General features: G+C 34.0%; 1 protein-coding gene and 1 long non-coding RNA gene across 3 annotated transcripts; one reads left to right on the top strand and one right to left on the bottom strand.

The window, feature by feature from the left end:
* The first annotated feature begins 4,655 nt into the window (after nucleotides 1-4,655).
* LOC105958066 (uncharacterized) lies at nucleotides 4,656-6,393 on the top strand. 2 transcript variants are annotated; one of them, XR_001172805.2, is made up of 3 exons: nucleotides 4,656-4,714; nucleotides 5,311-5,363; nucleotides 5,994-6,393. It is a non-coding gene; the product is annotated as an uncharacterized LOC105958066 (long non-coding RNA). The 2 variants fall into 2 exon arrangements; XR_016034265.1 differs by having other exon boundaries at nucleotides 4,658-5,363.
* Nucleotides 6,394-21,813: 15,420 nt separating this feature from the next.
* LOC148766857 (uncharacterized) lies at nucleotides 21,814-22,886 on the bottom strand. The gene has a single exon (XM_088825284.1). It carries the CDS (start codon nucleotides 22,711-22,713, stop codon nucleotides 21,937-21,939), a length of 777 nt encoding a protein of 258 aa, XP_088681410.1. The 5' UTR covers nucleotides 22,714-22,886; the 3' UTR covers nucleotides 21,814-21,936.
* Between the last annotated feature and the right edge of the window lie 2,481 nt (nucleotides 22,887-25,367).

Raw genomic sequence — 25,367 nt, 5'->3', positions numbered from 1 at the left:
TCGTGTGTCGGACCTATCTATTAGATAATTTAGGGCCCATTGGATCGGCCCAATTAGGTATATCAGAATCAATAAAAATAATAAATTTGCTAGGTAAATTAAGATATTTGCTATAACAAAAAAAAAAGAAAAAAAAAACTAAAAATCCAGACTATTAATTGGGTAATTAGTTGTTGAATTTAATTTGACTAATGACCATCTAACTGCATATTTTCATACACACTTAACTTTAGTCATCAATTAATTAGTTTTCACTTTAGTCATCAATTTACATACACCAAGTCACTTATGCACATATCTTATAGTAAAATAATACAACAATTGAAATAAAATTCATCTTTAATTAGTTTAAATACTATTTTTTTGTTAATAAAATCCTAATTAAAATATGACATTGTAAAGTCTTCCTCGCATATTTGAATATTACAATTTTATCAATATAACAAACAAATGATATTAAACTTCGCAAATACGATATTAGTAATATTAAATTTTGTTTAACTAATGACTTCATATTTCATTATAGAATATTTATATTAATTTAAATAGTTATTCTATTTTTTATAATCGTTATTCCTTTTTTTTTTTACTTTTATAAGTGTTCACTAAAATATTAATTGAAGAGTAAAGCAACATTGTGGAAATTTCTGATATGAGGACAAAAAAGCATATACCCATCTCAAAGCATATAAAAATTGTCATTTTGATTTAGTAAAACAAGATGAGTAATCAGAAAGAACTAGTCGAATTCGTTCTTCTTCCTTGTAAATAGGGGGGACTTGGGGTTTTCTGGGCTAAAATAAAGATTGTAAAAAATGGTATTCGGGTCGAAGGCTGTTAGGCACTGATTCCAATTAATCGATGCGACGGTGGCTAATAGAAAACAAATTGGTGTTTAAAATTTATATAGATATTATTTATCGTTACTCAAACATATATAAATAGATATTGAAACATGATTATATCTCCATCATTTATGTATCCTAATAACATAATAAAAGTTTAATAATAATAAAATAATAATACAATAAAAATAGTTATAAAATACAAAAAAAAAAAAAAAAAACAGCCAAATCTATTGAATTTAAATATATTCTTGAACATTACAAGCATATATTATTGGGGTTTTTAATAATAAAAATTAGGGGCATGCTAAATCCCACACGAAAATTTACTAAATCCCACACATAAATTAAAAAAAATATATATCTCTTTACTTATATTCTCTCTAATTTTTTTCTATGATGATCTTTTCCAAGTCACTCAAAATTCGTTAATCTTTCACGTGAATAATCATAAAAGTGAGTTTAGGTTTATTTAATATTTTTCAATTTCATTATGCCTTTTTTAATTATTTAAATTCATATCAATTCGAATTTTTTTCTCAAATTCCAAATTTATTTTAGTTTGAACACATGAAGATTTTTCTCAAATTCGAACTTGAAATGATATGGAAGTTTTTAGTGTGTGGTTTTGTGAAAAAGTTAGGGAAAAAGAAGAAGGGTGGAGAAGGAGAAGATGAGATTTTAGAGAGAAAAAATTTCAATTGTGTGTATGATTTAGTAAAATTGGTGCGGGATTTAGCATATCAGTAAAAATTAACATAAACAAAATAAAGTACAAAATCATTTTTGACCGATTGTTTGCCACAAAAGTTTGACACGCCTCCAAGGTTTGACCACCTCAGATCGCTTCGGACTGCCTCAACCCGCCTCAGACCGCCTAAAACCGCCACAGATATCAAAAATAGACTTTTTAAACCTTTACACCAAAATTGTAAAGGTTTGTGACATCATCCGCCTCGAATACCGAGTAATCGGCCGCCTCGACCGATTTTTAGAACACTGGCTAAAATATGGGGTGATTTAAGGAAAAACAAGTCTTTATTTCTAGACTAAAAGTGTATAAAAATAAGGGTGATGGTGCCTAGACACGGCCACGGGCCGGGTTAGACCCGGCCCAACCTGACCTGCCCCGGACCCGACTCGACCACAGTGGACCCGGACCCGAATTTAATGTGAAATATTACAAAAAATGCTAAGTTTAGGGCTTGTTTCCCAGGTTATCGGGGTGGTTAGTGAAGTACTAGCCTTTCGGACATCAAAGTAAATTATTATAACAATCTTAACTATAAACATATAAATATAAATAATACTGTAAAATGATTATAATAATTGTATAACTAATGATTAATAAATTATTAATTATCGTATTCATTTTTATTAATATTAAAAATCACCACTAATAACAAATGCATACATATTTAATTTTGAAAAATGTAAAAAATTACGGTTCAACGGTGTAATTTAAAAGAAAGATTGAATTTTGGTTTTTTTTTAATTTTGAAATTTTGAAAAATTTCTCAATTATTATTTTCACTTTATACCCCTAATACAATCTTCACAACTTTCATTTTATTTAGTTTATGTCTCAAGGTCTTAATCGTTTCATTTTGTTTCTAAAATTATTAAGTGTTTAAATTCAACTTTTTTTTTTTTAATTTTGAATTTAAAGTTAATCTCAAGTTTTTTCAAGTTTCAAATTTTTTCATGTAATTATTTGCAAAAACAAAACAAAAATAAATAGAAAACCGGTTTGGACCCGGACCTGGATGGACCCGCCCCGAACACGGACCTGGATCTGCTCCGAGTCTAATGGGGGTTGTCCTGACCATAGAGCCCCTAGCCCTAGAGACAGACTACTTACGACAAGTCCAGCCCAATTACGCGGATGAGAGTACCTGCAAATAAGAGAAGGATCAGGCCCAAGTGAGGCGAGAAGCAGGCCTCATCTGAGTCAGCCCAGAAAAGGAGCCCATGAAGCATGCTCGAGTTAGTCGGGCGAACACTCCCCCCAAAATATCATGGTCTCGCCTAGACATGGCCACGGGTCGAGTTGGGTCTGGGTCCGGGTCCGACTTTTAGGGGACCCGAAACCGACCCGTGGGGAGGTGGGTCCATCCGTGTCCAGATCCGAGTCCGGGTCAGGTCCAAACCGATTTTTCAATTTTTTATTTTTTTTTCCAAAAAACACAAAAAAAAAAAAAAAAAAAAACCTTAAATTGAAACTTGAAAAAACTTGAGATTAACTTAAATTTAAAATTACAAAAGAAAAAATTTGAATTTAAACACTAAACAATTTTAGAAAAAAATGAAACGATTAAGACCTTGAGACATAAACTAAATAAAATGAAAGTTGTGAAGATTGGAATAGGGGTATTTATAAGTGAAAATAATAATTGAGAAATTTTTCAAAATTTCAAAATTTAAAAAAAATCAAAATTCAATCTTCTTTTAAATTAAATCGTAATTTTTGATTTTTTTCAAAACTAAATATATAAGCAATTGTTATTAGTAAAAAAAATATTAATAATTTAATAAATATTAGTTATACAATTATTATAATCAATTTACAGTGTTATTTATAATTATATACTTATAGTTAGAAATGACATTGTAATAATTAATTTTGCTTGGGTGGTTAATACTTTTCTGATACACTTGGGCCACCCGGGGTTCGAACCCCAAACTCTGCATTTTTTGTGATTATTTCTCTTAAATTCTTGGTTGACCCGACAGGTCCTCGGGTACTCCGTCGGGTTTCGGGTCCAAATAATTGGGACCGGGACCCAAAACCAATCTATACTTGGTCGGTCCGGATCCTTGGTCAACGGGGCAGGTTGGGATGGTCTCCTGGCCGGGTTCGGGTCAAACCCGGCCCATGGTCGTGTCTAGCCTCGCCTGGTGGACCTCATTATAAAGATTTCAAGATTAGGCCCAACCAGACCGACTTGTTGCAATCGTGCGAATTACCCGTTTTGAGATCCATAAGATGCACGGTGTAACACCCCGTAATTCATTTGTCTATATTTTGTTTGTATAAATAATATTATATATAATAGTATATTAAGGGGAAATGAGGGATACCCCTAGTTTTAAAAATATATAAGAGGAGGTCCAATGTTTTTTTTTTGTTTTAGAGGGTGTTTGGCTAAACTTATTTTAAACAGCTGATAAGCTCATAGTCTGATAAGATGTTTTAAGAGATGATAAGTTGTTACATCTTATTTTTAAGATTAATTTTTAGAGTGTTTGGATAATGGGCATATTTCCTATTTTTACTCATTAAAAGATCTTAAATAAAAAGGTGGGGTAGAGGTACTTATTTAAAAAGATCTTATTTGCTCTCCAACAGCTTATTTTAAAAAAAATTAAGATCTTTTTCTAAAAATTTACCAAACACTTTGGAAGAGATTATAAGCTCTAAAACATCTTATAAGCTCCTTTTAAAATCTTATATACTTAGCCAAACACCAGTCAAAAACCCAAATTCAGATCTTAGTTTGACAGACCCGCTGAACAACATAAAATACCTACTTTACCCTTTTAGTTTCAATTTAACCCTAACCACATTAGCCTCTCTCTTCCACTCCCAAGTCCCACCCACAATCCCGACACGCCATTGCCATCTATCTCTTTCTATCCCTTTCTCTAACTCTCTCTTGTCAAAACAGAAAACCACCATAGTGGAAAACTCTATGGCGGCAGCGGCAGCGAAGAAGAAGCGGAAGGCCGGCAAAGGATAAGGATGGAGGAAGGTTAAAGGAGATCGACAACGATGACGAGGAGGACGACGGCGGCGAGGAGGAGGAGAACGGGAGAGGTTCTTTGAAAAAAATTACAAATCTGGAGGCGCATATTCAATGGTACAAAAGGTTATTGATTGAACTTTTGTAATTAGAATTTTGTTTGATTTTTTTTTATCGTTGCCGGTGAAATTTGTAATTAGGTTTTCATGCATCTTGTTTTGTTTGATAGATGGCATTAATTAGGGTTTCCCCTGCATCTTGAGTTCTGGTAGATCTATTTGTATTTCATAATATGGTGGATTGGAACAGTGTTAAAATTGGTGGTAGTGGTGGTGTAAATATCTATCTAAGCTGGGATGCTTTACTCTGCTTCTATTTAGTAAGAAATTTATGATCATTAATAGTATATATTAAGTCATGTTGCCATTGAAACCGTTTCGGCAAATTTATTACAATTCTTCGCCTTTTTTCCCCGTTTACGGAGGATTTTTACTTTTCCATTTTTAGAAGGTAATGTGGTCGATATGCTACAATGAAACATACTAATTGTTTTCGATTTGGGGTTGCTGTGTTTGAATATTCTTGTAGCGAACTCGGTGTTAGCTACAATATAGTGGATATCTAGTTATTCAGTTTGTATTTCGGTATTTTCTTACTGTTGTTGCATGATTTTTTTTTTTTGGAGTTTCACATTCTGTATTATAATCATGGTTTGTTTGCAGGATGGGCATGATACGGAGAATACTAACAAAGTACTGCTGAAATGACTGCGTTTGTGAGTTATATTCTATGAACTCTTATACTTGGTTGACCGGTGTATTCGGTAATCTTAAGTAACTCGATGAAATTAAAAATTATATTCGTTTCTATTCTGCTTCATAAAAGTTTCAATCTGTCTTTAGCATTAATTCGTACACGATACACTAGATGAAATCGTGCATCGGAAACAAAACACTTGTCATGCAGAGAATATTTGATTTTTTTCTCAATTTTATCGAACTAATATATGTATAAATATTTGGATTCCTTAACTACATTGTTTAAAAGTTATAGATATGTAGATTCAATTGTGAACGTTTGTAGATGAATTTTATTTATATACATAAATAGTCACATGTGGCCATATACATGCAGTCATAAATAGTCACATGTGGTCATATACATGTAGTCATATATAGTAACAATAATGAACATAACTACATGTGACTATAGTTGACTACATATAGTCATATCTAGTCATATGCAGTAACAAGAGTGCACATAACTAGATATGACCATAGTTCACCAAAATAAATTTCTCAAAAAAATCTTTCATTGTTTTTTTTTTTTGTATTTTTTCATGTAATATAATTCGCTTGTTCCATTTTGTTCTTCGTTTTCTTTAACTTGTATTTTTTTGTCACAGGTATTGCTTTGTATAACATTATGAGATGCAAATACTAAGATACAGAGAAGTGCCATGTGAAGTTGCATTCATGCTACAATAGTACAGACTTATGCCACTTATATAACTATAGATAATTGTAGATAATTATAGTCACATGTAGTAACACTATATATGTATGTTATGTCTTTTTTTAATGTATTGCGTGTTCATGTTTTGAAGTTTATTTGCATGTTGTGATTCTGTTTTCTTTCTTTTTTTTTTTTTTTGTTAGTTGATTTATAATATCAAGATTAGAATTGTGAATTTACTTGTTGGTGTAGATGAATTTTGGGGTAAAAAGATAGTACATGATTACATATAACTATACATGAATGTGGTATACTATAGTTGGAGCAACTCCAACCCACAAATATCAAAATGAGTTATCAAATATTTATTTGATATTTTATATTTTAGTTTGAGACCTCACTAAATTTATTTGCTCCAACCATAGATATCAAATAATTAATAATTAAAAATAAATAGTGTGATTATATATTTTAAATAACACATGTCATTTTCTAATTGGCTATTTAGGTGGTTAAGTTGTGTAATTTTCAATTGACATTATTTCTTCCGGATGTATTTCTACATTTCGAAAATTAAAATATCAAAATAGAAACCAATGGAGTGGAAAATTTCTAACTTGAACTATCAAAATGGTAGTTAATGGTTTTGATAACCCATTTAATAACTCCATTGGAGTTGCTCTTATGTGTAGTATACTATGGTCATGTGTAGCTAATTTCTATACAGTAAATTTAAAAAAAAAATATATATATATTAAAAAAAAATTAAAAAAAAATTAGAAAAATTAAAAAATTAAAAAAAATAAAAAATTAGAAAAAATTATAAAAATAAAAATTAAAAGAATAAAAAATAAAAAATAAATAAATAAATAAAATAAAAAAATAGGGTATATATAAAAAATAATAATAAAATAAACATTTATATTTTTTTAATAAAAAAAAATCTATAAAAATAATAAATGCAGGCCCAATATGCTAATGTTGTTAGGCATTATGCTGAATGCTAGGACGGAAATGCTGATGCAGTTGGGCGAAATTTCACTTAAGGGTACAATAGTATTTTTGCCTCTCTAGGGGGTTATCTCAAAGGAAGAATTTTAGGGGTGGACATATCCCTATATATTTTCCATATTAGGGGTGTATATCAAATGGACCCGTATACTAAAATGCTAAATCTCACACTAATTGTACCAAATCCCGCACACAACTCATGATTTATCTCTCTAAAATCTTCTCTTCCCGTTTTCTACTTTTCCTCTTTTTCCCTAACTTTTTCACAAAAGCAGACACTAAAAACGTCCCTAGCATTCCAAATTCAAATTTGAGTAAAATCTTCACTTGTCCAAACTAAAATAATGTTGGAATTTGAGAAAAAAAATCGAATTGAGACGAATTTGAATAATTAAAAAGGCTTAATTTTATTGAATAAATATTAAATCAAAATTGAATTCATTTTTTATGATTATTCACATAAAAAAATATTTGGGTGACTTTGATAAAATTATATTAGACAGAAGTAAGAAAGAATACGAGTGGAGAGAGGTTTTTTTTCTTTCATTTCTGTGTGGGATTTAGTAAATTTGAATGTATAATTTAGCACCCCCTAATAGTATAAGGGGTCATTACAAATAAGCTCATCAATGAGTACTTATTCATAAAAAGATCTAGACAAAAAACTAATTTACCAATAAGTCCACACATGGTTCAGATTTTTGTAAAAGACTAAAATAGCCCCTCATACTTTAATATGCTCCAATTTCATTCTTAACTTAATTTAACTTCAATTTGACCTCAAATTTCATAAATTATTCAATTTTGACCCAAAACTTTTTTTTTTCAAAATACAAAAAGAAAAATTCAAATTTCTTTTTTTGCCGCTGGTCTCCGGCGTTGGCTTTTCAATATTTTTTTTCTTCCGGATTTTTTCGTCAGTTTCCAGCATTGACTTTTTCGAAAAAAAAAAAGTTCGTTTAAACAGCAATATTGCTGTGATTGACAGTAATATAACTATATTACTGTTAAACACAGTAAAATTAACTAAACTACAGTTTAACACAGTAATATTGCTATATTAATCTCTAGTACAGTAATATTAACACAACAAAACTCATTATTATTGTGTAATAGAGTAATATTACTATGTTGACCGTTCAACAAATGTAAACATAATAAAAAGCCAAAAGAATTAATATTACTGTGAGTGACAGTAATATTACTATAACAACAGTAATATTACCGTCAACCACAGTAATATTACAATAATAGACAGCAATATTATTACGTTACTCTGTGAATAACTCAAACAAACAAAAAAATCCAAACAAAATAATAATATTGATGTGGTTGACAGCAATATTACTATAACAACAGTAATATTACCGTCAACCACAGTAATATTATTGTGTTTACAGTAATATTACAATAATAGACAGTAATATTATTACGTTACTCCGTGAATAACTCAAACAAAACAAAAAACCCAAAAAATAATAATATTGATGTTGTTGACAGTAATATTATTGTTTTTACAGTTATTTTACTGTCAACGACAGTAATATAATTACATTGCCTTGTCAACAAATCAAACAAAATAAAAAATAATAACAAAAAATAAAAAAAATAATAATAATACGTTAATTTACTGTCAACGGCAGAACAATTACATAAATGTATTGTCAACGGCAGTACAATTACGTTAATTAGCTGTCATTGACAGTATAATTACGTTAATTTACTGTTAGTGACAGCACAATTACAGTCAACGTTTAGCGGCGGACGTAAAAAAAAATAAACAAAACAAGAAAAAAAAAGAGAAAAAAAACTTAAGAAAACACTAAAAAAAGTCAACGTCGGAAATCGGCGAAAAAATCCGGAAGAAAAAATAAATCGAAAAGTCAACGCCGGAGACCGGTGTTGACCGACGGTCAACGCCGAAATCCGGCGGCAAACAAAATTTTTTTGAAAAAAAAAGTTCTTGAAAAAAAAAGTTTTTGAAAAAAAAAAGAATCAAAATTTAATTTTTGTGGTCAAAATTGGATTTTTGTGGACAAAATTGATTAAATTGGGGGTTACAATTAAGAATTTGGTATAAATGGTTGGGGTTAATATTGGCATATACATGAATGTTTCCTTTGTTTATAATAAATATTAAAGGGATGCGCTTATTGGTGAAAGAGATATAGCCCCTAAACCTAGAATAATAAAGATGTTTGGTTGGTTTCTTATGCACAAAAACTCCATAGTATAACATATCTGATTTTGGTTTGCTATTAATCCGATAATATTTGAGATATAGGATTAGAAAATAGGGGCTCTTTGAGGAAACTCCCTCGTTACTTCTTTTAATGGAGAGATGCCCAAAATATTTCTCTCCATTTGAGAAAAGTTCACATCCATTTTCAGCTATTATCTTTTCCAGTTTTGTCCCTCCCGCCACATCATCACCGCGCTGGTCATCAACGATTTTTTTTATTTTCCCGTTTCTTTTTTCTGTATCAGTTTTATTAATTGACTATAAAGCATAGTCGATTAAGGGAAATCGACTATGAAGCATAGTCGATTAAGGAAATTCTTTAATTCTTTAAATTATTTCTTTTTTTTAACTTTTTTGTTTTTTAATTTTTTTTCTATATCAGTATATTAATCGACTATGATGAAGCATAGTCGATTAAGAGTCTGCTACTAAAAATAACAAATCAAAACTGCAAAAAAAATGCAAATCAACTATATTTTACAAAAACAAAAAATATGAGAACATTATAATTGATTTATACATTTGGAATCAATACACAAAAACTCCAAAATAAAAAAAAAATATAAAAAAAAAAAAAACCATTGGAGTCGATCAACCTTAGTCGACTACCCGAGCATAGTCGATTAAGAATCTACTAATAAAAATAACAAATCACAACTACAAAAAAAATGCAAAATCAACTACATTTTACAAAAACGAAAAATATACCAACATTATATTTGATTTATACAATTGGAATCAATAAACAAAAAATTCAAAAAATAAAAATAAAAAACTGGAGTAGATCAACCTTAATCGACTACCAGAGCATAGTCGATTAGCTTAATCGACTATTGAACATGTACATAGTCGATTGTGATTATTTCTCTTAAAATCCTGGTTGACCCGACGGGCCCTCGGGTCCCCCGTCGAGTTTCGAGTCCAAATAATCGGGACCCGAAACCAACCTATACTTAGTCGGTCCTCCTTGGTCAACGGGGCGGGTCGGAATGGTGTCCGGGCCGGGTACAGATCAAACCCGGCCCATGGCCGTGTCTAGCCTCTCCTGGTGGACCTGAGTATAAAGATTCCAAGATTAGGCCCAACAAGACCTACTTGTTGCAATCGGGCGAATTACCCGTTTTGAGACCCATAAGATGCAAGGTGTAACACTCCATAATTCATTTGTCTATATTTTGTTTATATAAATAATATTATAGATAATAGTATACTGAAATGTTAAATCTCACACCAATCGTACCAAATCATGCACACAACTGAAACTATTTATCTCTCTAAAATCTTTTCTTTCCGTTCTCTACTTTTCCTCTTTTTCTCTAACTTTTTCACAAAATCAGACACTAAAAACGTCCCTAGCATTCCAAGTTCAAATTTGAGAAAAATCTTCACTTGTTTGAGAAAAAAAAAATCGAATTGATATGAATTTGAATAATTAAAAAGGCTTAATTTTATTGAAGAAATATTAAATCAAAATTGAACTCATTTTTTATGATTATTTACATAAAAAATTATTTAGGTGGCTTTGATAAAATTATATTAGACAGAACTTAGAAAGAATACGAGTAGAGAGAGATTTTTTTTTTAATTTATGTGTGGGATTTAGTAACTTTGAATATATAATTTAGCACCCTAATAGTATAATATATGAGTGTTATCATATGTAAATAAGCAATAGATATAACATATCTGATTTTGGTTTGCTATTAATCCGAAAATATTTGAGATACAGGATTAGAAAATAGGGGTTCTTTGAGGAAACTCCTTCGTTATTTCTTTTAATGGAGAGAGGCCAAAAATATTTCTCTCCATTTGAGAAAAGTCCACATCCATTTCCAGACTATTATCTTTTCTAGTTTTGTCCCGCCCGCCACATCATCACCGCGCTGGTCATCAGCGATTTTTTTTATTTTTTTTTTTCGTTTTTTTTTCTGTATCAGTTTTATTAATCGCCTATAAAGCATAGTCGATTAAGATAAATCGACTATGAAGCATAGTCGATTAAGGAAATTCTTTAATTTTTTCTTTAATTTTTTTTTTTAACTTTTTTTTTTAATTTTTTCTATATCAATATATTAATCTACTATGATGAAACATAGGCAATTAAGAGTCTCGTACTAAAAATCACAAATCAAAACTGCAAAAAAAATGCAAAATCAACTATATTTTACAAAAACAAAAAATATAAGAACATTATAATTGATTTATACAATTGGAATCAATAAACAAAAACTCCAATAAAAAAAAAATTGGAGTCGATCAACCTTAATCGACTATCAGAGCATAGTCGATTAAGAATCTACTAATAAAAATAACAAATCACAACTGCAAAAAAATGCAAAATCAACTACATTTTACAAAAACAAAAAATATACCAACATTATATTTAATTTATACAATTGGAGTCAATTAACAAAAAATTCAAAAAATAAAAATAAAACATTGGAGTTGATCAACCTTAATCGACTACCAGAGCATAGTCGATTAGCTTAATAGACTATTGATCATGTACATAGTCGATTAAGATTGCAGCCTGTGCGAATTTTTCTACACGCGTCGTCCTCCGCCTGATCCACCAAAAAACCCTACATATGTTTCCCCATCGTCACCACACCGTCGCACCACACAATTCAACCAATCCTTAACAAGAATAAAATAAATAATTCATACAAAAAAACACAAATTAGCATTTCAATGTCCACACACACACACACACACACACACACACACACACAAAAAAAAAAAAAAAAAAAAAAACGATTCAAAGGTATTTCTTCTGAGCACATGACAAAACCAACACTAAAAAACAATAAAAGTAAAAAAAAAAAAAATTACCTTCATCAATAATTTCGTAATTCTTCTCCGACGACGAGTGATTCTTCTTCTTTCTCAACAGCTTGTTCCTTTTCTTTTTTCCTCCACATGCCGACGGGGTGGCACATGTTGTTGAGAAAGAAGAGTGTTTGTCCTCCACACGCCAACGATGAGTAATTCCTCTTCTTTCTTTCTCCATCTTCCGGCGGCGATGGGGGCGGCGACGGGGAGAAGATTGACGGAGAAAAAAAAGGAAAAAAAAAAGTAAACAGAGAAGAGAGAAAACAGAGAAGAGAAGAGAGAAACGCAGAGAAGAAGAGAAGAGAGAAACGAGAAAGCGGCGGAATAAAATTAAAAATAAGATTAGGGTTTTGAAAGTTTATAATAGACAACTAAGGGTAATTTTGAAATTATGAAAATATCACATGGGTGGATATATTAGCTAAGGGGGTTTTCTCTAATTATTTTTTAGAGATGATGTTTCCTTAACTATATTTCCTAGATGCGGTTTTTTCTCTAATTTTCCCTAGAAAATAAATGATCAATATGAGAGACAAACACGTGTCTTGGAAGTGAAGAGTCATCAACTTTCCTCTTTCTTCGATCAAAATTTTTCCAAAACCTATCGGGAGAATTACACTTTTGGTTCCTCATGGTTGTCATGATTTCATTATTGGTCCCCATTGTTCCAAACTGAAAAATGTTTTCCACTAAGGTTTAATTTTAAACACTTTTGGTCTCCGCCATTACATGTCCGTTAGCAAGTAATGGAAAACACTATTTTGGGACGAAAATTGAAATCTTAAACTTTTTTGGGACTAGAAATTATAATTATACAACGCTTCTCTCCCAAAACCCACCCTATTCTTTCTGCCTTAGTATTCTTTACTACACGTACGATGCTTCTCTCCTTGTTGATCTGATCATTTGCAATGCCTTCAAATTGTAAGAAGAGATCGGAATTGGAGAAAAGGTTGAAGGAGAAATAAGACCTAAATTGATTCTTCTAGTGGATTCTTCAAAGAAAGGGATGTAAGGTTTTATCAATTGAGTTACGACTATTCGGAGACACCGGTAGAAACCGTAAGAGATCAGAATCACATCAGTGATGGTGGCTTCCAGCGGCGGTCGCCGGTGGTGGTGGCCGGAGTTTGGCAAAGAAGATGAGCCGCCCATAATTCATATTGCAGACCTTTTGGATCTTCAATGAAATAATTGAACGAAGCTCTTAAAGATGATCCGAAGATGCTGTTAGAAACCTTGATGAGTTAGCTTTCCAGTGGTGGTAGTTCTGGATGGTTTTCGTCGGTAGTGGTCATCGGAATTTGGCGAGAAGTTCACCTCGCTTGCCGGAACTAAGGGAAGCTATATTTGTTGCAACGCTTATTCCGAGGATAGATTGGGATAATAATTTGGGCTATGTGTATTCTAAGGAATTGTAGATTAAGTTGTAAGGATTTTTAATTTGGTGTACGATTTGGACAATTTGGATAACCGTACAAATTGTTAAGATTTTATAAATCAACTGCGTCAACAACGAATTTGTCCATAACACTTTTGGCAGTTTTCTGTAATCACCTTCTAGGGCTATTTTGAATGTGTCGGACTCATGATTTGCGATTAGAGTCTACACTGAACATGTTTATCATCTTGTTAGATTTCATTTGACCAATTTGGATTAGCGTGCCAATTATTATGATTTTCCAAATGAACTGTGACAACTAACAAATTGTTCGAGAATATGCCACTTTTCCGTATTCATCTTTTAGGCTGTTATTTCTGTGTTAGGAATATAATTTGGGATTATAGTCTTCTGTAAACTTGTAGATACAAATGATGGATTTAATTTGAGATATCGTTTAGGTCATTCGGACAAGTACAATGATCAAAGTGATTGTTAGAATATGCTAATAACGCTAGGGAATTCTTAATATATGTTTTAAGATATTGACTATATGTGATATAGTGGAGCATAATATTCTGATATTAGCGGTTGAAATCTTGTTTAGTGATATACATTTGTATAGGTGTTGAGAGGAGTAAACCTCTCGCTCAAGATTTATGTTTTTTAAGTTTAAAGATGTTTCTACAGCACTAGCTTCGGACTCCAGATGATAAACTACGACTTTTTATCCAATTTCTTTTCTGTGTTTAGACATGACCATCGGTTCGGTTAGAATCGGAACCGGAATCGGAACCAAATTGGGGTCAACGGTTTTAGAAGCAAATCAGAACCGGTTTGATCATAATAGGAACCGGAACCGGAACCGGAACCGAGAAAACCGGTTCGGTTTCGGTTCCCTATTTTCGGAACCAAGAACCGGCGGTTAGAACCGACATTCTAACCGTTCGAACCGGTTTTTTTTTTATAAAAAAGAAAAAATTAAATTATTCAAACGGCTGGTGTGTGTGTGTGTGTGTGTCAGTGCGTTACTGCGTGAGAGAGAATGTATTTGTATTTGCCCACCATAGCACACACATATATATGTTTAATCATATGCAGATCATTTCGTCAAAATAAATTCAAGTATAATTTTTAAAATTAATTATAAAGTCAAACAAACTTTAATATTGATAAAACGCGTTTATAATAATTACAAAAGAGTGTAAATTTTTCGAACCAAGTTTATTGACTCACAAGAGTCGATTTCAAAAATTATTTCAATATATAGAAGAAAATAACACTAGGGCTCAATTTAGGAAATTTAATAACATATTTGTAAAAAACAAAATTAATTTTAGTAAAAAAATATTTGTTAAAAGTAAAAAAATATTGTCTTTAACTATTTTAAAAAAACTTTAATTTTGTATAAGTCTTTGAAGTATTCTTTACACGAATTTTTTTTTTAAAACTAGGTATTTTTTTTTTTAACTTATATATAAAAGGAAGAAAAAAAAAAGTAAGAACCGGCCGGTTCTAACCGGGAACCATAAAGTACCGAACCGCAAAAAACCGGAAAAATTTGGTTCGGTTCTGGTTCCTCCAAAATCGGAACCGAACCAAACCGTGGTCATGTCTACCTGCGCTTAATATCTCCGTTTCTTGGATCAAATATTTTGTACGAGTTGAATCCTTTGAAAATTGAAATCTTGATTATATCTGTATCGGAATATGATCTTTATTTTCTACGAGCATATTCGTTTTCTTGGCTCGAACTTGGAACCCTAATTTGTTACGTGCAAATCCAAAGTAACAGAAGAGGAAAGAAGAGGAAGAAGGAATCGGCCATGCAATCTTAATGCATGCAATTTGTTATTAATTATCGAGTTAGAATTAATATTGTAGGGTAATGTCGTGTTAAGTAAAAACGCAATACAGAAACACGTTTCTATTAGTAAGGTCAGTAGCAATTTTAGGTCTTTTTATCTACAGCTCCAATGAATGGAAGGGCGACACGTGTCACTCGAAGGGCGGGCCTTCAGCTCCCGTCAAACTCTATAATCGTGTTTTCCCTTTTAGCACTTTCTATTCTTAGCTAGCACTTTCTACTTTTAGGGTTATATATATAGTAGGTTTGAGTAGGAGAATGGTAGCTGATTTTTGGTGTAGCCTATCTTCGTCTTCTCCGAGCGTCTGAATCTGAGTTGGACTTAACCTTCGAAGCACTTTCAGTGTTAGAGCTTCCCGGGTGGTTCCTGTATCCGTTTTTTGTGAATCAAATATTATTTTTGCATTATTATTATTGTTATTTCCATATCTGTATTTTGGAACGTTGCAGTTGGTATTAGAGCCGTCGATCCTCGGCGGCTCGGAATCTGGAGGTAAGGAAGAGTAGTCATGGCAGAAGGAACTCGATATGCGGAGCTGCACAAGGAAATGGATCAGTTGAGAGATCAGATCCACTCCTTAGCTGAGAGTAATGATAAAAGTCGGGAAGAAAGCAGCCGGAACATGCAGGAGATGCGAGCTGGAATGGCGGTGATGTTAACTAAGCTCACCGGAGCTCCAGATCCAGCAGCAGAGGAGCCTCGAGCACCAGATCCAGATAGAAGAAGGAACCGAATGGAAAACCAAGGGCAAATGGAGTATCAGATGCCGACGAAGTGCTCTTCGGTTGAGTTTCCACGGTTTGATGGTGTAGATCTGAAGGGGTGGGTGTACCGATGTGAGCAGTTCTTCGATGTAGATGAAACTCCGGCCGGATCTAAGGTTAAACTGGCTTCCATGCACTTGGATGGAAGGGCTCTGCAGTGGCATCAAACGTACATGAAGGCCAGACTCACTGGGGAGATTCCTCACTGGGAGGAGTACATACAAGCCCTCAACGGCAGATTTGGAACCTTACTCTTTGAAGATCCCATGTCTGAGTTGATGAATCTGAAGCAGAATGGGCCATTGCAAGATTTTCTGGATCAATTCGATGTGTTGATGAAAAGTGTGGACCTCTCAGAAGCTCAGGCAGTGAGCTGTTTTTTAGGGGGGGTGAAGCCAGAAATTGCCATTCCTATTCGGATGTTTAAGCCTAAAACCATGATGGAGGTAGTGAGTTTGGCCAAGCTGCAAGAGCAGTCCATGGAGATGAACTCACCAAGGAAAAGCAGTACCCAACCACCTATTCGAGCCACTTACACTCACCACAGACCTAACCCCTTGCCTATTAACCGAAGCCCTACTCACGCCCCTCACTTCCAGCCACCCAAACCTCACCTTAACCCTCACTACTCACCTCCGATCCTACAAAAACCCCACCACCAGGCACCCAGAAACCCATCCATGAGCCCAAACAGAAGAATACCTAATCATGACCTTGATGAACGTAGAGCTAAGGGACTTTGCTTTTGGTGTGATGAGAAGTACTCTAGGTATCATCACTGCCCTAAAAGGAGACAGATGTATGTAATGGAGATTGGGGATGAGGAAGGAAGCCCTGGAAGTGAACTTGAATCTCCATCTACAATGACATCAGAGGACAGACAAGAGCGGGAAGGTGAGGAACCCATCTCTCATGTGTCTGTTCATGCCATCACTGGAGCTCATGATTTCAAAACCATGAGATTAAAAGGGTCAGCCGGAGGAAAGACCATTAGAATCCTGATAGATAATGGAGCTACTCACAATTTCATTGACTTAGAAACTGCTAAGCTATTAGGTTGTAAGTTGGTGGAGTCTAAACCTTTCTCAGTCACTGTAGCTGGGGGAAACAGTCTGAGAAGTCAGTACAAATGCATAGCATTTGTGTGGAAAATGCATGGAGTGGAATTCACAGCAGATGTGATGACACTTCCTTTAGGTACTTGTGATCTAGTACTAGGCATACAGTGGTTGGCAACTCTTGGATATATAGTCAGTAACTATCAAGAATTGAGGATGGAGTTCAATTATGGGGGCAGAAAAGTGATGCTTATAGGTCTTCATCAGAACAATGTTAAGATGATCTCCAACAAAAAGCTTAATAGGATCTTACGGAACCCTTCACAAATTGCATATCAATGCATTGGTGCCATGCAAGAATGTGAAGAGTATGAGGAGTCAGCAAGGGGTCCAGCAAGCACTGAGGCAAGCTTTCAATCTTTAGAGGCCCACATGGATCAACCATTACAACAATTGCTTACTGAGTATGAAATTATGTTCAATGAACCCAAGACTCTACCACCCAACAGGTCACGTGATCACAGAATTCACTTGAAGGAAGGCACAAAAGCAGTGAATGTAAGGCCTTATAGATATCCCAATGTTCAGAAAACTGAGATTGAGAAAATAGTTGAGGAGTTGTTACAATCTGGGGTAGTCAGACCAAGTTCTAGTCCTTTCTCTTCACATGTGGTGCTAGTTAAGAAGAAGGACCACACTTGGAGGATGTGTGTAGACTATAGGGAACTCAATAAACATACCATTAAAGATAAATTCCCTAATCCAGTCATTGAAGAGCTTTTGGATGAACTGCTTGGAGCCAGTGTGTTTTCTAAATTGGATCTAAGATCAGGTTACCATCAGATCAGAATGCAAAAGGAAGATGTGATGAAGACTGCATTCAGAACACACCATGGCCACTTTGAATTCTTGGTGATGCCATTTGGATTGACTAATGCATCCTCTACATTTCAGAGCTTGATGAATGTTGTGTTTCAACACCAACTGAGGAAGTTCATATTGGTCTTCTTTGATGACATCTTAATCTACAGCAAGGATTGGAACTCTAATCTGACACAACTTAGAGAGACATTGGAGATTTTAAAAAGGAACCAGTTGTTCTTAAAGAATAGCAGGTGTTCATTTGGCACTTCCACCATTGAATACTTGGGACATGTTATTACTCCAGAATCTATGGCAGCAGATCCTTCCAAGACTCAAGCAATGGTAAACTGGCCAATACCAAAGACCCTCAAGGAGCTGAGAGGTTTCTTAGGCTTGACAGGGTACTATAGAAGATTTGTTAAGAGTTATGGGAAGATAGCACAACCTCTTACTGCACTTTTGAGAAAAGACAGCTTCAAATGGAACGAAGCTGCTCAAGTAGCTTTCCAAGAACTCAAACAACCTATGACCCAAACACCTGTGCTGGCACTACCAGATTTTTCTAAGGAGTTTGTAGTAGAAACTGATGCTACTGGCAGTGGATTAGGGGCAGTCCTCATGTAGCAAGGAAGACCTATTTCTTTTATGAGTAAGGCACTGACCACAGTGCAAGGAGGGCTATCCACCTATGAGAAGGAATTACTAGCCTTGGTGACTGCCATTAGAAAATTGAGGCCTTATCTCATAGGCAGTCACTTTATAGTCAGAACTGACCACCAAAGTTTGAAACACCTCTTGGATCAGAGAGTGTCTACTCCAGCTCAACAAAAATGGCTAGTGAAATTGATGGGATATGATTTCACCATTATGTACAAGAAGAGAAAGGAGAATGTAGTAGCAGATGGTCTTTCTAGAGTCAAGACAGATTCTACCTTGTTAACTATCACATGGCACCAATGTGAGTTTGTAGAGGAAATCAAGAGAACCTATACCACTGACCCTAAGCTGGAAAGGATCATAACTGCCATCAAGGATGGAACAAATCTCAGGACAACTTACACTTGGGACAACAATTTGTTGTTCAGAAAAGGAAAATTGATGGTGGGATCTCAAGATGACCTGAAACAACAACTTCTTCACCACTACCATGCTTCAGCAGTAGGAGGACATTCTGGCATTCACAGCACATTACACAAGCTTAAACAAATATTGTATTGGAAGGGTTTAAAGTATGATGTCTATAAGTTCATTCAGCATTGTGATGTGTGTCAAAGAAATAAGGGGGAAACACTAGCTTCCCCAGGACTGTTGCAGCCTCTACCTATACCAAACAGAATTTGGGAAGAAATTTCTATTGATTTTATTGGTGGACTACCTATTTCTGGGGGGAAGGATTCTATCTTGGTAGTAGTTGACAGGCTGAGCAAAGGAGCACACTTCATAGCACTCAAACACCCTTACACAGCCAGTACAGTAGCACAAGTTTTCATCGACTGTGTATACAAACTGCATGGGATCCCTAAGGTGATTGTAAGTGATAGAGACCCCATTTTTCATGAGCAACTTTTGGCAAGAGTTCTTCAAAAGACAAGGCACTCAACTGCACACTTCTACTGCATACCATCCACAAACAGATGGCCAAACTGAAGTGGTGAACAAATGTTTAGAAACCTATCTGAGGTGCATGACTGGTGACAGACCCAAGGAATGGATCAATTGGCTTTCCTTAGCAGAGTGGTGGTACAACACCACCTACCACTCTTCTACCCACACCACCCCATATGAGGCCATGTTTGGGCAGAAACCTCCCATACACTTACCCTACTTACCTATGGAATCCCCTAATGACATGATGGACAGAAGCCTACAGAATAGAGAAGCTACACTCAGAGTCATTAAGGAGCACCTTCAAAAGGCACAGAACCGAATGAAGGTCCAAGCTGACAAGAAAAGGAGTGAACGGTTCTTTGAGGAGGGAGATTGGGTTTTTGTGAAGCTACAACCTTATAGGCAGCAGTCAGTGAGGGGTCACACTTACCATAAGCTATCTGCCATATATTTGGGCCATATCAAGTTGTCTGCAGAGTTGGAGAGGTTGCTTACACACTGAATTTGCCAGAGGGATCTAAGATCCATCCCACGTTTCATGTCTCTCAATTGAAGAAGAAAATAGGCACCAATAGCAGTCAAAAACACCTTCCCACTTCAATCACAGCACACGGGCACATTATACTTGAACCACAGTTTGTTCTTGATCGCAGGATAGTGAAACGCAACAACCGAGCTGCAACTCAACTCCTAATCAAATGGTTCAATCTGGCCGAAGAGGATTCAACTCGGGAGGACTATGAAGATTTTCAACGGCGTTATCCATCGTTTTGTCCTTGAGGACAAGGACATTTTGAGAAGGACGAATTGTTACGTGCAAATCCGAAGTAACAGAAGAGGAAAGAAGAGGAAGAAGGAATCGGCCATGCAATCTTAATGCATGCAATTTGTTATTAATTATCGAGTCAGAATTAATATTGTAGGGTAATGTCGTGTTAAGTAAAAACGCAATACAGAAACACGTTTCTATTAGTAAGGTCAGTAGCAATTTTAGGTCTTTTTATCTACAGCTCCAACGAATGGAAGGGCGACACGTGGCACTCGAAGGGCGGGCCTTCAGCTCCCGTCAAACTCTATAATCGTGTTTTCCCTTTTAGCACTTTCTATTCTTAGCTAGCACTTTCTACTTTTAGGGTTATATATATAGTAGGTTTGAGTAGGAGAATGGTAGCTGATTTTTGGTGTAGCCTATCTTCGTCTTCTCCGAGCGTCTGAATCTGAGTTGGACTTAACCTTCGAAGCACTTTCAGTGTTAGAGCTTCCCGGGTGGTTCATATATCCGTTGTTTGTGAATCGAATATTATTTTTGCATTATTATTATTGTTATTTCCATATCTGTATTTTGGAACGTTGCATAATCTCGTTCTTGAAATCTTGAACTTGTCATTTCTCTGGGTTGCTACGTTCACGGCAAATTCTTATACGTGATTCCTTGGCCGGACATATTCCTTGAACTCAATATCGAACTATATTTATTCTCAAATTATTGTCTTGAATGATTTCCGAGAATAAATATTTCATTGGCTCGAACTTGAATCTAATGTTTATTGAATTCCTTGAGATCTTTATATACTCGCTCTTGGAATCCGATATTGAACTTATTGTTCTTCTTGACTTCCATATTCACGACTATTACATGTTCTATTCATTTTCATCCTACTCCTAAATCATATGTTTTTCACCAAGTCATTTGGACTTATCGTTTCTCCTTTATGATATTAATGCGCAGGTAAAACAAAACTTTATACCTAAATTTCCGTAAGTTCTAAAGCTCGTGTATGCCTGTGATTTGCCACGTCGAGAGGCACTTCTGGACTCTGGTGATGCACCATATATGGATCTTTAGATCTAGAATTTTGAAATAGAGTAAGTCGTGGAACCCTTTTTGTATAAGACGATGATTATACATATAAATATTGAAGTTTAATGGTGTGAATATCGAAATTTTTTTGAGGAGCAGATTGAGGGTTATTGAATGTAATGCAGATTCATTGGAAATTCCTCCGAAGTTGGGCACAATCCGCCGTCGCCTCATCATTCGTGCAAGTCGGCATCCACTTCGGGGTGAGATTTACTTATTTCAAAAATAGAGAGATTGTGGGAGGAGTGAGATATATATAAGTTGAATTGAGGGACTGAACGTGTGCATCATGGAAAACAATTTCATTAAGTTTTTATCATTCCATCTACATGCTCAATAAGCTAATCATTAATTCAAAAACAAATCCAACAAAAGACATACATATACATACACATATATATACTCTACAAAAACCGAGTAACATCCAACTCCAAAGGCTGCTTCGTAACACAGTAACCGGTTCTCGAGCAAGATCCGACGACTCTCCTCGTTCTTGATCTAATCTCCATTTCTTGCCTTTTACGAAGATTCTGCCTCTTTATAATGGCGCTAAGTCTCTCCCTTCTGTAGTTACTGTTCAATGGAATTGGCATTGCATCTAATCCCATCAGTTTCCCGACAACCCCCGGTTTGCACCAAATCACACTCTCCCCGCCTACCACACATGGCAATTTCTTTCGGCTTTTTTCGAAATCGTCGTATTTTTTTGTGGAGCTTTGCATAAGTTTTGATGCTCTAATAGGTGCTGCCGAATTATTCGTGAAGGAAGACCGGTACATGGAATCTTTTCCGTCTAGAGAGAATCTAGGGTACTGATTCAGCGCGTTCCTCGCGCTTTTCAGTATGTCGGAGCTGTTCACGCACGACATTCTGTGATGAAACTCGTTGTTATTACTACTATTATTATTACTATTACTTTTAGCTAGTTTCTGCTGCTCCTCCATCTCTAGCTGAAGAATCATTTCCTCCAAAGTGGGGTGGCGGCTTTTCTCTAAACGACCGCGTTCCGCCATGCACGTGGCGGCCGCTGCGGCGGTGGGGGTGCCGCCACCGATGAGGAGGTGGAGTTTGTTCTGGTCGAGGGTGGAGGTGGAGCCTTCGCCATTGCAGAAGTTTTTGAAGCCTTTCTTCATCTTTGCTCCGAAAGAATTCTTGAGAACAAACAATGACATGTCTTTCATAACTTGTTTTCTTACTTGTTAAAGAATCAATATGGTAGAGAAATTGGAAAAATGAAGTACTTTTTGGAGTGGAGAGATGTATATAAACTATATATGAAACAGAGTTTCTTATTATAAAAGAATTCACATGAAAATATGAAGAGAGGTTAGACAGAGTGTTCACAAGTTTCCCATCCCCCCTTGAAAACCTTGTTGATTGTTTTAATGACACTTTAAAAATACCTTCAATTTTCAAATATTCAAAAAAGAAGTACAACTTAATTACATAAAAGGAAACATGTCTTTCAGTTCACAAGCAGAGAGTGACTACGTTTCATTAAATGATTCACCATACAATATATTTAAGGGTAAATAGCACTTAACCCCCTTGTGCTTTCACCATTTGGCAGATGACCCCCATGTGGTATCAATTTTGGCACATTACCCCCTTGAGGTTTGATTGAGGTAGTTCCGTTACTTTTTCCTTCCATCTTAACGGTGCGTGTACATCACACCATCATAAAAGTGAGTGATTGTAATACACCCCACTCTTTGTTTTTCCATTTTCGTTTTTCATTTCCTTTTTCTTTTCCTTTCTAATTCAAAGTTAAATCGGGTTTGCAATTGTCTGGAATTGTGGAACTGATTTAGGGTTGTTTAGGTGGAAATTGGGTTGATATTGTTTTTTAATTGTGTATGATATATGATTAGGGATAGAGTTTGGTGGGTTAAAATATCACATTTTCGGACAATTTTTTTGATTTAATTGGAAATTCAAGAAATTAATTTAAATATTACTTTTGAAATTTATATATTCATCCAACTTTGGAAGCTTCAGAAAAATAAAAATTATATTTAGGATTTCAAACTTTGAAACTTAAAAAAAATTCAAAAAAAATAAAAATAAAAATAAATATAACAAATATAATAATAATAATAATAATAATAATAATAATAATAATAATAATAATAATAATAATAATAATAATAATAATAATAATAATAATAATAATAATAATAATAATAATAATAATAATAATAATAATAATAATAATAATAATAATAATAATAATAATAATAATAATAATAATAATAATAATAATAATAATAATAATAATAATAATAATAATAATAATAATAATAATAATAATAATAATAATAATAATAATAATAATAATAATAATAATAATAATAATAATAATAATAATAATAATAATAATAATAATAATAATAATAATAATAATAATAATAATAATAATAATAATAATAATAATAATAATAATAATAATAATAATAATAATAATAATAATAATAATAATAATAATAATAATAATAATAATAATAATAATAATAATAATAATTAGTGGCAGTTAAATTTGAAATCCGTAGAATTGTTTTTTAGAAGTGGACTTCAGCAAATAAATAGATTGAAAATTAGAATTGTAGAAACGGTACATATTTTTAAGTTACAATAAATAAATTACAAGAGAAGAAATGGAAATTCTAGAAACCAACCACCAGTTGGTGCGGATGTGATTTTGCCTTATTTTAAGGGGTAATATTGTCTTTTCAAGTTTTCTGTTAATGGTGTTAATAGAAGCTACCTTAATCAAACCTTAAGGGGGTAATGTGCCTAATTTGATACCACAAGGGGGTCATGTGCCAAATAGTCAAACCACAAGGGGGTTAAGTGCAATTTACCCTATATTTAATTCTTGCCTCCCTTCCACGTGGATCACCAACAACTACTACAACTAGGCGGTGTCAACGAGCTGAGCTCGGCTCGGCTGTCTTGGCAGGCTCGAGCTCAAGCCTATTTTGACGAGCTCAAGACCACGCTCATTTTGTTTATTTTATTTTTATTATTTAAAATTATTTATATTATAACAAAAGAATTACAAAATAAATAATGGAACTCTAATTATATATATATATATATATATATATATATATATATATATATATATATATATATATATATATAAAATTTGTATATGTTCTTTTTAAATTATTATATATTATTTAAATAAAAAATAATGCATAAACAATAACTAAAAGGTAGACTCGCGAACCGGATCGTGAGTCTACGAACTACTAAAAAAAAAGTTCGAGCTCGAAAATTTCAAGTTCGAGTTCGTGCTTTTTTTCGAGTCGGCTCAGCTCGTTTACCACCCTTAACTACAACTACAACTGAACCCTTCTTTGTTCCCCCCTACAGAATGTACATAATGTGATCGCCGCTGTTGCACAAGTGTACGCTTCATTAATGCCTTTTTTTCCGAATAAATGGAGAAATGGGTTTCATGTGAATTTGCCTATGTGGTCAATATTAATGAACCTGGACCACTGATATACACTTGATTAAGTTTGTTTTTGGCACTGAAAGTTAGGGAGGGAGATATATGTGTTTATGAAACTGGCTTTTAAATGAACGATAGTCTGTTCGGATGCAAACTGATCGATCAAGATTCAGTTTAAGCTCGTTTCACAATAGAAAATGGACTCACAGGTCAAAATTCATAACAAACAATTGCAGTCTTCACAATTAAAAGTAAGTGATTATAAATAATAAGATTTGCTCTCGTCTCAAATCACGCAATGTTAACCGAGTACAAAACTAATAATAAACTGCACATTAGCATCCAAAGAATTTGGCATGACAACACGACACAACG

The sequence above is a fragment of the Erythranthe guttata genome, chromosome 11 (assembly GCF_056151865.1).
Source record: "Erythranthe guttata isolate IM_541 chromosome 11, IM_541, whole genome shotgun sequence".
NCBI lineage: Eukaryota > Viridiplantae > Streptophyta > Magnoliopsida > Lamiales > Phrymaceae > Erythranthe > Erythranthe guttata.
The sequence above is the reverse complement of the archived record's forward strand: the minus strand, read 5'-3'. Positions and strand labels throughout refer to the sequence as shown.

What these genes read in the sequence shown, in the direction of transcription:
- LOC148766857 (XM_088825284.1), bottom strand. Translation starts at nt 22,713, where the DNA reads ATGAAAGACATGTCATTGTTTGTTCTCAAGAATTCTTTCGGAGCAAAG.